We start from the raw sequence: 13,685 nt of genomic DNA on the forward strand, positions 1-13,685 counted from the left end.
TACAATATAAAGCGCCTTGAGACGACTGTTGTTGTGATTTGGTGCTATATAAATAAAATTAAATGGAATTGAATTATTACAGCATGATTGCACAAAGACTAATAGAAATGTAAATGTTTACACAAAAATCATTCATTTTGATGTGGGGAAGTTGTTTTTCTGTGCTTAGACTTTATGTATATGTGTTAAACACATAAACAGTGCTAATGTTTAGGTAGCAGCTTAGCTAGCTGAATACATGGTACAAGGTTGATGCATAGTAGCAAAAGCTGTAAAGCTTTTCCAAAAAGAAACTTTTGTAGTCTACGTTGTGTGCAGTGATTTCAAATTATTTTCTGATCACAGCAGGCAGGTAAAACCTCCCAAATCTGGCTATTAGCATTGTCTGAGTAACACAGAACACAAACACATTGTTTTTAGAGAAAACTCCTTCAAAGGGAATCTCTTAATTTGAAATTCGAGGGGTAAAGTTACATCTTAGTTTGGAATTCAACCCTTAATAAATCAAATAAAGCTTTGTTATGCTTTCAAACTAACATTTATTCTTGAATCAGTGCTGCGAATCTGACTGCAGTCAAACATTTAGGTTTCAGCACACCCTCCACCAGCTATGATGTCATCTGATTGTTTATGCTGTACAAAATTGCTTAGAACTGAGGGAAGCAGCAATGCTGATGATTTTAGCGGTTTGTCTCTTTTCCCCTTTATCCTCAGATCAGGAACAAAGTACTCTGTCGCTGTGTTTGGGATGTTTGATGGAGGAGAGAGTTTGCCTCTTGCAGGAGAGGAAAAGACGACTCTCAAGGATGAACCCGAATCTCCTCATGTCACTCTTTCTGGTAAAAGCCGACAACAAACTTCTCTCTGCGCTCGTTAGCAGGCCTGCAGGGCAGACGTTCTCTGATCTCTGATGTCAAAGTGTCGCTCAGATTAGTGCCAAAACGTTGATTTATATATTATCACAGGGAATTGAAATCTCTGTCGCTGTGGGACTGAAACTCGGCACAGATGATTACGATTCGTTGAAATTATTTAGAGATGCTTGGCTCACATTTTCTCACCTCCCTACTGTTAGTAGGAGTGTAATGTAGAGCAGAGTTACATGCGATCAGGTGTTGACATGAATATATATATGAACTGCACAAATGACCCCCTCACATGCTGCAAGCACTGAGCTTTAATGGCATTGCCATAAGCATATATCTTCATTAGCTCCCACAGATAACTACTGAGCTCAGGACCTGCTGACCAAATGTGTCTTTAGTCATGCAAAAGTAGATATTTCCCATTAAGGTGTCTCAAAGATCTCTGTTTGCAGTTAGACTTTTTTATGATCCAGAGGGTTCGATGCTGGAGGGATGTATGTAGCTAGGAAAATGTTATGCTTCCCATCAAACCCCGAGGAGGTGCTGATCCGCAGCAGAAATTCCTGCTGTAATGCGGAGCAGACACGGTGACCGACTGCCCACCGAGCAGGGAACGCGCCAGGCCACTCCAAGATCCTTGCTTACTGAACTGCAGCTCTAACAGAGCAGGCTTTAATTCAGTGTTTTTGACAGGTCCATATGGTCTGGCAGAGCTTCTTTGATGCGTCCTTAATATGCTGCAGAAACATTATTTTTTACTGTCCATTAAATTTAATCCTTTTTAAATTTTGCTCTTTACACAAAACTGGAAAAATCTGACATTGAAGCGAGAAAACGTGATTCCAAGCATCTTTTCAGGATTTGTCGAATGGAAACGTTAACCTTCAATGCTAATTGTCATCACAAAAATGTATCAGATTGAACCAAGAACAATTTCGAGTCATCATGTAAATCTGAAGAAAACATTTCAAAGTAATTTGGAAGGATCTCAACTCATGCATGCTGCGCAGCCTTAGTGGAGATATACAGGTTCAGACTCATGTTACTGTTGTTTACTTGTAAACAAACAGCATCTTTTATGCAAATAATCTCAACTCCAGAAATAGTTATTTGTATTTTCTGAAACTTTCAAGCATCTTGTTTATAGTGACACCACACGGTTCCTTCAACTGAAGCTTAGACACAAAAGCAACAACAATTCGGAGCTGCTACAGGTTTCGGCAGGACACAGCCACACTGGGCTGAATTTGCTCCTCCTCAGAGACACTGATTCCAACAGTCGTCTGCAGCTTATTAGAAACCTATGAAAGCTGCCTCTGTTTATGACATCTGTTTTTATTAATAAACTGCACCGGGACATGAGCGCGTGGTTTACTGGCGGTGGTATAACTCAGACAGACTGCGGCCAAGCATCCAACTCGAGCATCAAGCATCTGTTTCTGCTGCCTGCTAAAAGAGCTAAGAAATGAAGTTGCTCGTCTCCTCTCATCTTTTTAATCACACACACAGGCACCCTGTTTTTAACTGCTGGGCGTGTCGCCCTAAAAAGATGGACGAGCAGCCATTTTTCACCCCCTACAGGTGGCTGGAGCAGGAATGCGCAGTAACTTCAGGGAGCAGGAGGCCTCATAGATCACAGTATGGGAGAGGCTAATCGCTGCCGAGACTACAGCAGCACAAAACACCCAGAGTGTCTTGCTGTGCTGGAAGAAAGACACAGAGAGAAAAAAAGACCATGAAGAGAGCTCTTAATTCTGCACTGACAGCTGTTACACAACGTGTGAATTATTTGTGTTACATAATGTAAATCTGTTGTCTAAGCATCTTGTGATTGTGAGAGTTTTCGTGATGTACTGCTTACTCCTCTTTCCTCCTGATGTATTTCCTCTCACTCTTTCACACTTTTCCCTCGCACAGTAAGACTAAACAGACACTTGTGGTTGGTATCTGTTGTGTACCAGGTGTCTGACTAACCTCCTCTCCTCCCAACACCACCGTCTCTACAGACGCTCAGTGTAAGACCACAGCGAAGGCCGACATCGTGCTGCTGGTCGACGGCTCCTGGAGCATTGGACGCATTAACTTCAAAACCATCCGCAGCTTCATTGGTCGCATGGTCGGCGTGTTTGACATCGGCCCAGAAAGAGTCCAGATTGGTAAAGCTTTCACTATTGTTACTATAACGACATGAGTCACATGGAGGGTTGTTTTCCTTCAGACAGGTGTCTCTTGGTATTCGCCTAACCTTAACCTCCCTTAATGGTATCTTTAAACCTCAATGGAAGATATTGTGCTCATTTCTAGATCCATATTTTAATTTTGGGAATTTACAAGAGTAGCTTTGTGTGAGTAACAGTTCAATCTAACCCCATCCTGTATCTGAAATAAGCTGTTTTACACCAAATCAGAGTTGCTGTATCCTTAGTGTTGTATTTTCTGCAGGTCTGGCTCAGTACAGCGGTGACCCAAAGACTGAATGGCACCTGAACGCCCACCCCACCAAAGAATCCCTGATGAATGCTGTTGCCAACCTGCCATATAAAGGAGGAAACACCATGACAGGTGATTTTTTTTTTAGTACTTTGGCCCAGCTCTCACTGACCTGGGTGCCAGTGTGGGAGACAAATTTGATTCATTTTTATATACTGTGGCAAATCACAACGTATACAAAGTATAAAGTATAATTTCAAAGCACTTTATATACTGGGGCCAAAGCCTTGGTGTGAGACTCAGCCACAGTGGAGAACGATAAGCTCACTTTTAAAAGGAAGAAACTTCAGACAGGTGTGAGGAAGACGATGGACAAACTACCGGAGAGAGTAGACACAAAGTTAATAAGATGCAGCATGGAGCGTGAGAGCGAGCCGAGACACACTAAGCATAGTTGGTAATAATTCAACAAGACTTTTATTTTATTACTCAGTTGTATCAGTTGAAGGAGAAGGCGCTCCGAGAAGATATAAGCAGAAGTAGTACAAGTTAATAGTGACAAAACACTGGGAGCAGAAGCTGAGCTTAGCATTGAACAGCTGGAAGGAAAAGCTGATCTACTATAAGATGATGGTCTTCCATGGGAATCCAAACCTACCACTCATCGACAGACACATAGATTAATAAGGGGTTTAACTTTAAAGCGATCACAGTGAATAGGTAGAAAGGCTGCTCATCAGTTTGTTACCTGTTGAAGTTCAGCATCTGCCTGCTGAGTTGGGGTCAGAATTCACTCAGCTTCCACTCTGAGTTCTTGGCTAGCTTAGTGTTAGCATGCTGTCTGTGCAGATGCTTGCAAAGAGTCGAAGTTGTGTTAGCAGCATAATTTAACAGCTGTTTGTCCTAGATGCAGTCTCCATTTTACCATCACACTCTTGTCCTTTTGTCCAGTGAAGTAATGTCCATATCAACGCTCTTAGACTGTGGCACTGTTTTCCACGTCTGGCACGTGAACTGAAATCAGCTAACTGTGGCATGTGTGCAAGAGGAACGGATAAGTGGGGTCGTTAGATAGAACCAGTTCTCGATTCCTGTCCCTGATAATGGACATATTCAGTATCACATAATCCAGCTGTAAGCTTTTTGATTGGTCAAGTTAGTTTCAGAGGGGTTAAACAACAGAAAAGCAGCATGCAGTGCTTTGTGATCTGCACTCATAACTGAAACTTCTTCCTCACTGTCATACAGGAATGGCTCTGAACTTCATCCTTCAGAACAACTTCAAACCCAACGTGGGGTTGCGTCCAGACTCCCGCAAAATAGGCGTCCTGATCACTGACGGAAAATCCCAGGATGAAGTCATCGTAAATTCACAGAACCTGAGAGACAGCGACATCGAGCTCTATGCTATTGGTGAGTGAGCTTCACTGGTTTAAAGAAAAGGAAATTAAAACACGTTTGAGCTTTTAGATGATTGCTACCTGCATGCAGCGAAGCAGTACCTAACTTTACTAGAATGGGCTGAAAATGATCAACCAGCAGCCACTTTAGTCATCTTCCTTCATCAAACTCATGGTTTATTTTTCTCACAGGTGTAAAAAACGCTGATGAGAATGAGCTGAGGTCCATCGCCTCTGACCCAGATGACATTCACATGTACAACGTCAACGACTTCAAGTTCCTGCTGGACATTGTTGACGAACTCTCTGAAAACCTGTGTAACAGTGTTAAGGGCCCAGGTAGGGAAGATGCCACATGCTCAGAACACTGGCACAGATACCTGCTAATGAGCGCTAACTAAAAGATAAAATATGTGAGTAATCACGTCGTCTTAATTATTTAATGTTATCGAGGAGCATCCATGGACCTAAACATAAACTAAGTATTGCTATGAGCAACAAACTTACCAAAACTGAAGTACAGACTTCTGGGACAGTCTGTTAGTGTAATTAACCACACAGCAGATAATTCCATTAAAATGCTCCAAGACGTGCCAACAGCACAAAGCTGTTCTAGAGGTCTACTTCAGTGATTTGAATTAGCGTAGGTGAAGCTGAGCAGGGCTAGCAGCTACGACTGCTTGTGTCTGCACCATCCTGTTAGCCATAATGGCCACATCCTTAACTTTAAGCCTTAACAAAATCCAAAGGGGTGACTTATCCAAACATTCGTTATCGACTTATCCCAAAGTTTCATTGTACACGTACAATGACAATATAAGGCTTTTCTATTCTGTTCACCACCTGTACAGGTGTTACGAAAGGGAAAAACATCCACAGGCCAAAGCTGGGGTGTTTTTTGTATTGGTCTGTGAATCTCTTTATTTCTGCTGTAAAGTTGGACATTTTATCATGGCAGTCTATAGGGACTGACTTTCAGTCTAAATCTGCCTCAAGTGGACACTAGTGGAAATGCGGCTTGGTATGACAAGGCAAACACATACAGTATGCATTGGCAGAATTTAAAACAAATGAAGCAGAAAGTCCAAAGCAGTGTGATTTAAATATCACAATTTCATCATAAACTTCTTATTCCTGCTCATGAAAATGCCGCAGAACATGGCGATATGGTACGCTTTAGCTAAAGATTTAAAGCTCTGTACATTTTCACAAGTAAATAGCAGCTCACAGCTCTTTGTACAAACTATTCTTTAAAATTACTGTGGTGGTGGAAACATCACAGTTTAAAAAAACAAACAGTTTTAAACATGGACAATCAGACATTGGTTTTTATTTTCCCACAGGCTTTCAGCAGGTTTTACAGGAACCTGAGCCTGTTGACAAAAACTTTTAGTCTAAATCAAAGACATTCTCTTCATTGGTACAGCTTGAGAGATGAAACTAATGGCTGCTGACAAGTAGAGAGTAGAGATTACTTTGAGTGTTTTATTATCCACAGATCAACATTATCCAGACTTGGCTGAAAGATAAAAGAAAAAATGATAAATTTGTAGATATATTTGACTCAGCTCTGCCTGACAGTCTCAATTATTTCAGACCTTCAAAGGACGTTGCGACACATCCAAGCATCTGATGGAAACTTTCGTAGTGGACGTACTTTATGTGTGTAAATCAATTTTAAGAGGAAACAATTTACAGCTGAGCCGGAGAAAACCAGTTTTTAAACGAAGCAGCCGGCCAGGAGCTTTACTGTTAGAGGAGCGAGGGCAGATTTGTGGATCCCAATATCTGTGCCGTTTGTTTCTTTTCAGATGATGAGTCAGTGGCGGCGCCCACCAACCTGGTGACCTCGGAGGTGACGCAGAGCTCTTTCCGCGCTACCTGGACTCCACTCGACGGTCCCGTGGACCAATTCCGCGTCACTTACGTGATGGCGGCCGGGGGACCCACTGAGGAGGTGAGATGAAGCTCGCCCTCCCTAAAACCAGGCAACAAGGTTTAATTCGTCAGATACCAGTCACAATAAAATTTAATTGACATAAGATTTAAAAAAAAAAAAAACTAAAGTAAGGAGATAGAGATGAGGAAACAGGAAATTAAAGTCAAAAGATATGCTCCAAGAAAATGATCTAAAGCAATCTCTAACATAACACACTGTTTAAAGGTATGATGAGGATAAATGAGGAGAAAGGCAGTACCCTATTTTTTCCTCTTCGCATCCTCCACCTGGTTTCGGTATAAAGTCGGTTATGTCATTGTTGTCTGGTATCCATTCTATTGTTCCATCTCTAAATGGTCAAAAGACCTTCAGATAATTGGAGTATTTTACAGGACTTCATTAGAAGAATCCGCTCAGTCTGCTTCCTGTGATGGTAAACTTTATGTTTGCCAGCTGTTGGATCATTCTCTGAATATCAAACAGCAACTTGTTTTCTTATTAATTCCCTTTGGCTCCTATTAGCTAATTAGATAATTCTTTTGTTTGTTTATAGGAAACCAAAACCACAGCTTCCTGTAAATTTCAGATAATGACAGTTGCACAAAAACAGACTAATTAACGCTAAATTCCCTCCCGCCCTCCCTCACACAAAAACAGACTCTCGGGTGAGTTTCCAAACACCCAGGTCTGGCTTTTATTCAAAACTGCACTTTAGGTGGCCCCCAGGATCTGAAATGTGGATCCTGGCTGGTTTACTGAACCTACGCTGAGTTTAGACGTGATCTGTTGTCAGTTGTGTCTTTAAAATCACGTTACTGGACCCTTTACTGGCTCTGGTCAGGCAGAGCCTGCAATGATTTCACTCCATCTATTTGGTTTAATGTTATAGATTCACACTGAGCCAGGATGCCTCCCCTGCAGCCACTCTTCATTAACATGTTTACATTGGACTGCTGTTCAAAAATGTATACAGTGTTGGGTATTAGTGCAGACCTTATCTGCTGGGATTTACACCCACTTCAGCCCGTTACAAGGAGGGTCAGTACAGAGGCCATAGCGTGCTGCCAAGAGGTGGAACTCGTATATCACTGTGTATATTCAAAAGGAAAAATAGAAATGCGTTAAATTAATAGACAAAGAAGGGGCTGTGCGGTGAGTGAAGTGTGTTCTTGGCTTAATTTTAAAGTCTTAAAAATGTACGATCAACCCGTGCAGCTGCTGTTTTAGGCAAAGACACTAAAAATCGATGCAGCTCAGTGGGATTTGTCTCTGAAAACCTGATGCTAGGATTGATATCATTATAACAAAACTATGTAATTGTTATTTTTTTTAAAGGTTTGGTTACAGAGTCTCATATTTAGAGTGTCATCATTTGCCAGAAAGAAGAAAAAAAGTACACAATAAACAAAGTAAAGTTGACTCTAAAATTATTATTATTATAACTCAAATTTCCAATATTGTGAACATAAAGTCCTTGGATTATGATAAGCGAATGACTGATATTGTGACAGCTCAGAAGGAAGCAGGACACAAGAAAAACAAACACGTACATTCATGAAAACCCAGCACAAATATTAAATGTCTAAACTTTTACTCTTGGCTCCTGTTCAATCTGATCTCTGTGTCAGGAAAAATAATACACGATTAGGAAGATTACCGCTGTGTTTGGAGTTGCTCGTATGGTTCCTGATGCTGTACGGTTAAAGCTATAAAGCTACAGATGTTTTAAAAACTCAAAGGAAAGACTCCTATAAACAGCTGGAAGCAAGAAAAAGGGTTTCAGCTGCTGACCAGGCTGGATTGATCTGATGATCTCATTAAGACTGGAACTATAATTAAATTTTTTATTTAAAACGATTATTTATATATATATATATATATATATATATATATATATATATTTATTTATTTATTTATTTATTTATTTATATATATATATATATATATATATATTTATTTATTTATTTATTTATTTATTTATTTATATATATATATATATATATATATATATATATATATATATAAATAATAATAATAATAATAATAATATTATTATTATTATTAAAATAATAAATAAATAAATAAATACATATTTATTTATTAGGGGTGCAACGATACACAAAATTCACGGTTCGGTTCGATACCTTGGTGTCACGGTTTGATATTTTTTCGATACAAAAAATGTTCATGCTTTTTTAATTCATCATTTATTAAAATTATAAATATATATTTTAACTCAAAAGTACAGTTTTTAAATTTAATGTTGCTGAAACAACAAAGTAATAAAAAAAAAAAATCTATCTGATCGAAAAATCACTCATCTTTGGAAAAGAGAGTTTATTACAGAGAAATGGCTCTTTCCAAAATAAAAGCTATACTATGCGCTTCTTCTGGGCTATATTCTCAGCAGCATATTAAACATATCAGGTCCCCATAAGGAGAATCATGTGCTAACGGCTGTCTAAATGACTCGGGTAAAGTTTGTAGCATGCTTGCTTGTTGTTTTTGCCTGCTTCCACTTGTCTTTGCACTAGGATGATGTTGGCGTAAATGTGCAGTCATATTCATTGTGTTCCCACTAGTGCTGTCAGCATTAATATGAAATGATGTTAACGCCACAACACGGCAAATCTCCGTTAACGAGCTACTGCGGATCGCCCAGTGTGTGGGGCTGGACGGCGTCAACACGTTAACAAGCAAACTGCGCTAACGCACTAGTTCCCACCCATGTAATTGAGCATTGTGTGGCACATCCAACATACTGTTTTACTTTTGTCCATGACGCGCTTACCTTCAGGCTCATACTTCACATTGTTGTGAAATCAGTTTCACCCCGGTTCTTTTTATTCCTCGAGCATCCAGAGACGGCACCGGAACTCAGTAGTTATTTCACAAAACCTGTATTCATCTTTATTCATCTTCATTTAAGCATGCACTTCTAGAAGGGAAGACGAGGCCGGTGTGTCCCTCTGCAAAATCTTCACCCCTTTGTTAGTTACAGCCAGCTTTATAGAGGCGACCCCATCATAAACCCCCCTCCCCCCACGGTGTGCTGCAAACTCTGTGTCTGTGTCTATGTGAGTGCTCGTGTGTGACTGTGTATGCATACCTGTATGTATGTGTGTGCACGTGAATGAGTGTGCGTGACAGTTAAAACACTGTGGGTGTAGGTGACTCCCTAGAGGTCATAAAACCCATCTCCCTTCCAGACCACAGTTATCCAGTTACAAATGTTGAGACCTTTCACAGTTCAACTGGGGGAGGGGTCTCCTACAATCTACTCCTAAGTTCATGACACAGTTAGGCCTTTATTACATTGAGGGCAGTGTCAGTGTCTCTACAATAATTCTACATTCTATGTTAACACATTTCTAAACTCTAAAATAAGCTAAACATTTCTACAACATGAAGACCAAAATAGTTCCAAAAGCCAGATCTGAATGAGGGTGGGGGAGGTTCAATTTGCCATGTTGCAACGAGCTTAGCTTCTGTCTTGCTAGCTTAGCTTCTGTCTGCACTCGACAGTACAGCCTAGGCGGAGTAGTCAAACGCAGATCCACTGAGCTGTCAACACAGACAGCATCGTCAGAAGAAAAGTTGATAAAATAAATTAAAAATTTTGTATTGTTCGATACATATGCGTACCAAACCGAAAGCACTGTATCGAACGGTTCAATATCGATACGAGTATCGTTGCACCCCTAATATATATATATATATATTATTAGTCGTTATCAGCTAGTTTTAACCCACAATAGCATGGTTTGTAACGTGAGTGTTCATATCAGCTGAAACTCCCTTTATTTAATGTGCTACATGTATCCCAATGTGAACTCAGGTGGGCTGGACCAGAAAAACTATTGCAAAATAAACCTTTTTTTATTTTAATGTATTGAAGTATGTTCATCTGTTACAAAGCAGATGAACATACTGAGAGATCTTATAGGTATTATAGGCACATTACAGATCACAGTGGCTTTACCAGAGCAAGGGTTCACTGCTCTGCAAGCAAGTATAATCCTGGCTTCATATTGCAAACAAATATATCGTTATGGTCGCTTCCAGTAAATTAAATCTAAAGTTTGTGCTAAAAAATAAATAAATAAAGAGAATATATCAGCTTGTTTCCCATCCTATTTTGATAATCTTGAGTGTCTGATTCAATAAAGATTAAGGTAAGGTCACACCAGTAGAGTCAAGAAAAACTGTGGTCGAGATCCATTGGAAACAGGTTGAGCTTAATCAATCACAGACACAAATAACTTGATAAGAGGGAGATATTTTCCAGATTACCAAACTGAAGAGTCCACCAGTCTGAGAAGCTGCAGACTCTTTGTGTTTGTTTGTTATTTCTCGGCTGGGTTTGATTTTCCAGCAGAATAGTGCAGGAATGTGACGCCATTTCAAAGCCAAGTTGAACATCCCGCACGAAGACTTTCCCACCAGCACAATAGATTCAGGCTCAACAGACTACAATTATCCAACGGTGAAAAGACAGATAAAAGTTTTAATGACATCACGAAGAGAGGCTTCTTTGGTTTTTGATCCCAGACACTCTGTTTTTTGACTTTCTGAGGTGAAATTTACCAGCTACGGAATGATAACCAGTCCTTTATCATTTCAGGTGCTGGTCGACGGATCCGTGAACACCTTAGTGCTGCAGAAACTGTCGCATCTGACCAAGTACATTGTCAATGTTTACTCTGTGGTTGGCGAGGTGAACAGCGAGCCTCTGAAGGGCACTGAGACCACATGTGAGTATTTCCTCTTCACCTCTGTACCTTCTTGTTCTGTGCCGGACGTAGTGTGCACTGCTGTTATGTTTCACGGGTGTTGGAGTGGTTGGACAGTTGAAGAGGGGCAGAGACAGCGAAAAGCCTGTTCGCATGCACAAAAGTCCAATATTAGACTCCAGATAAAAGTCTCAACTGGCCCCTGGACCTTATGTTTGATTCCCCTGCTCTAAATCATTAATAATGATCTCATGATGGTCATCACTGGTGATGATCCCAGCCCTAAATCTAACTATGCTACACTATAAGGGCAAAAGTACTGAGAAACAAAGCTTATTCTTTGAATTCAGGTGCTTTCAGTCCCATTGCCACAGGTGTATAAAATCAAGCACTGTCTGCCTTTACAAACCTTTCTGAGAGACTACAGGTTTGTAGCATAAACCTATTCGCTGGAACGTTAAGGACAATTTAATTACACAGCAAAGCAAGACACGAGTAGGCAAAGTTCTTCATGTTTCTCGTGCACGGGAGAGAACTGGACAAACGCCGTTCCTTCGCTTGACCCCAGTCACTCTCGTCCGCTCCCCCGTAACACTGCTCTTTTATTGAGGTTACATGAATATACATAGGTTCATTAACATATGACATCTACATACAAACAAAGAGTACCTTGCCTGTGCGTTGTGTAAGTGTGTGTGTGTGTGTGTGTGTGTGTGTGTGTGTGTGTGTGTGTGTGTGTGTGTGTGTGTGTGTGTGGTCAGAGTGTGACCCCATAAAGACTTCCCTAACCCTGCTGGTCTGGAAGTCCAGCAGTTCATCTAAACAAAAGGCACTTAGACTAAAACAGATATAGACACGTTTATCCTACCATAAAACAATAAGAGAAGGTATGCCCTCTCCCATGCTCCCAGAATGTGGGTGTGAATGCCAGAACACTCTGGAATGCGCACAAAGCCTTTGCAGACTATTAAGGATCACACATCCTATCACTACACAATCGATTATACACCTCTAAGCATATATGGTTAAATATTTCTAAGCATAAATGACAATAAACAATACAAATCTAACACATTTCCTCTGGCATTAACATCAGCACTAAAACTGTGTGCTGGGAGCTTCATAGCCTATCTTAAACCTCAGAGGCTTGAGCAGGATTGTGTCTCCGCTCTCCAAAGTTCAAAAACGGCTCTTACCGAATGAGAGAAGAGCTGAGTTTTCATTCTTGTTGATTTTTTTTAAACCTCTTAGTTCAAAGACATGATTAAAGAGGAGGTTTGAAGGCCGATAGAATCATCACATTGTGGTGCTTCACATTTGTGGGAAAGCGTTCTATTTCTTCCATATGGTTTCTGAGATAAACAGCTTGATTTCTCCGCTCATTATCCTGTTTCACACACATCCATGGAAGTCATCTGACCGCCTTCATATCTGGTCCAGCATCTGTGTTTATACTACATATATTTAGCATCTGATCTGAGGTGGAAATATGTTTAACACAGTCCCATGATGCAATCCTGAGAGTGGATGTTAGTCTGAAATAGGAAAAATGGGGCAACTGTTAAAATTAATCAGGTCTGCGGTCGTTGCATGTATCTTAGATAAACTGATAGAGTTTAACAACGTGTTTAGTGCACAGCTCTAAGTGATTTTATTTGTTCATTTGTCCTTTAAAGTTCCCTTTATTTGTGCTAAAATGTGTGATTGATTTTTACAACAAGCGGCTTCTCACTGTCATAAAACAATAACTGGCTCTTGTGTTGCTGTCGGTTTTACGGTGGCCAGCAGCTGTCAGATTACTGTGGCTTTGTTTACTGTAATTTTTAAACTAACACTCGATTAGGTCATAATGTCCTTCTTAAAACAGTGTCTATAAAGGTCTGGGGTCTGTGGGTTTGGGTGGGGGTGACATATATCATGATGTCACATAGTGCTAAAACAGTAAGGAGGTGGGATTTTTTTGCAAAGCCACACTCTTAAAAAGCCAAAATTCACACATTTGTGGGTGTTTAAAAGCTTACATCCAGTTTCAAAGCAAAAGTGTGAAATACTCATCCTCCTTTCTTCTCGCTTTCCAATACAAAAAAATTAGGTTGGGTTTTAATGCAATTACTATAGACTGTAGATAAAAGACGGATATAGCCAGCTTCTCCCATTGGTTTGAAGCCTGTTAGCATTTTTGTTTCTTGGTCCTAAAAGTAACCTTATTTTGATGAGAGGCTTGGGTGCTAAGTCTTCAGCTAAAGGTAGTTAATTTGGTTAGAAAGCTGCGTCCATAAATTGTGCGGGTGCACAGATCCCTGCTGGTCAGTGTTAA

At 40.2% G+C, this 13,685-nt stretch overlaps 1 protein-coding gene across 4 annotated transcripts in view; it reads left to right on the plus strand.

The window, feature by feature from the left end:
- col12a1b (collagen, type XII, alpha 1b) overlaps positions 1–13,685 on the plus strand; it is a 169,276-nt gene that overhangs the window by 46,217 nt on the left and 109,374 nt on the right. For all 4 annotated transcript variants that reach the window (XM_085134191.1, XM_085134192.1, XM_085134194.1 and 1 more), the window contains exons 16-22: positions 715–839; positions 2,873–3,022; positions 3,309–3,428; positions 4,545–4,709; positions 4,889–5,035; positions 6,508–6,653; positions 11,260–11,389. In XM_085134191.1, the coding sequence (XP_084990317.1) occupies positions 715–839; positions 2,873–3,022; positions 3,309–3,428; positions 4,545–4,709; positions 4,889–5,035; positions 6,508–6,653; positions 11,260–11,389 (983 nt within the window). The remainder of the gene's footprint in view (positions 1–714; positions 840–2,872; positions 3,023–3,308; positions 3,429–4,544; positions 4,710–4,888; positions 5,036–6,507; positions 6,654–11,259; positions 11,390–13,685) is intronic.

The sequence above is a fragment of the Neolamprologus multifasciatus genome, chromosome 15 (assembly GCF_963576455.1).
Source record: "Neolamprologus multifasciatus chromosome 15, fNeoMul1.2, whole genome shotgun sequence".
NCBI lineage: Eukaryota > Metazoa > Chordata > Actinopteri > Cichliformes > Cichlidae > Neolamprologus > Neolamprologus multifasciatus.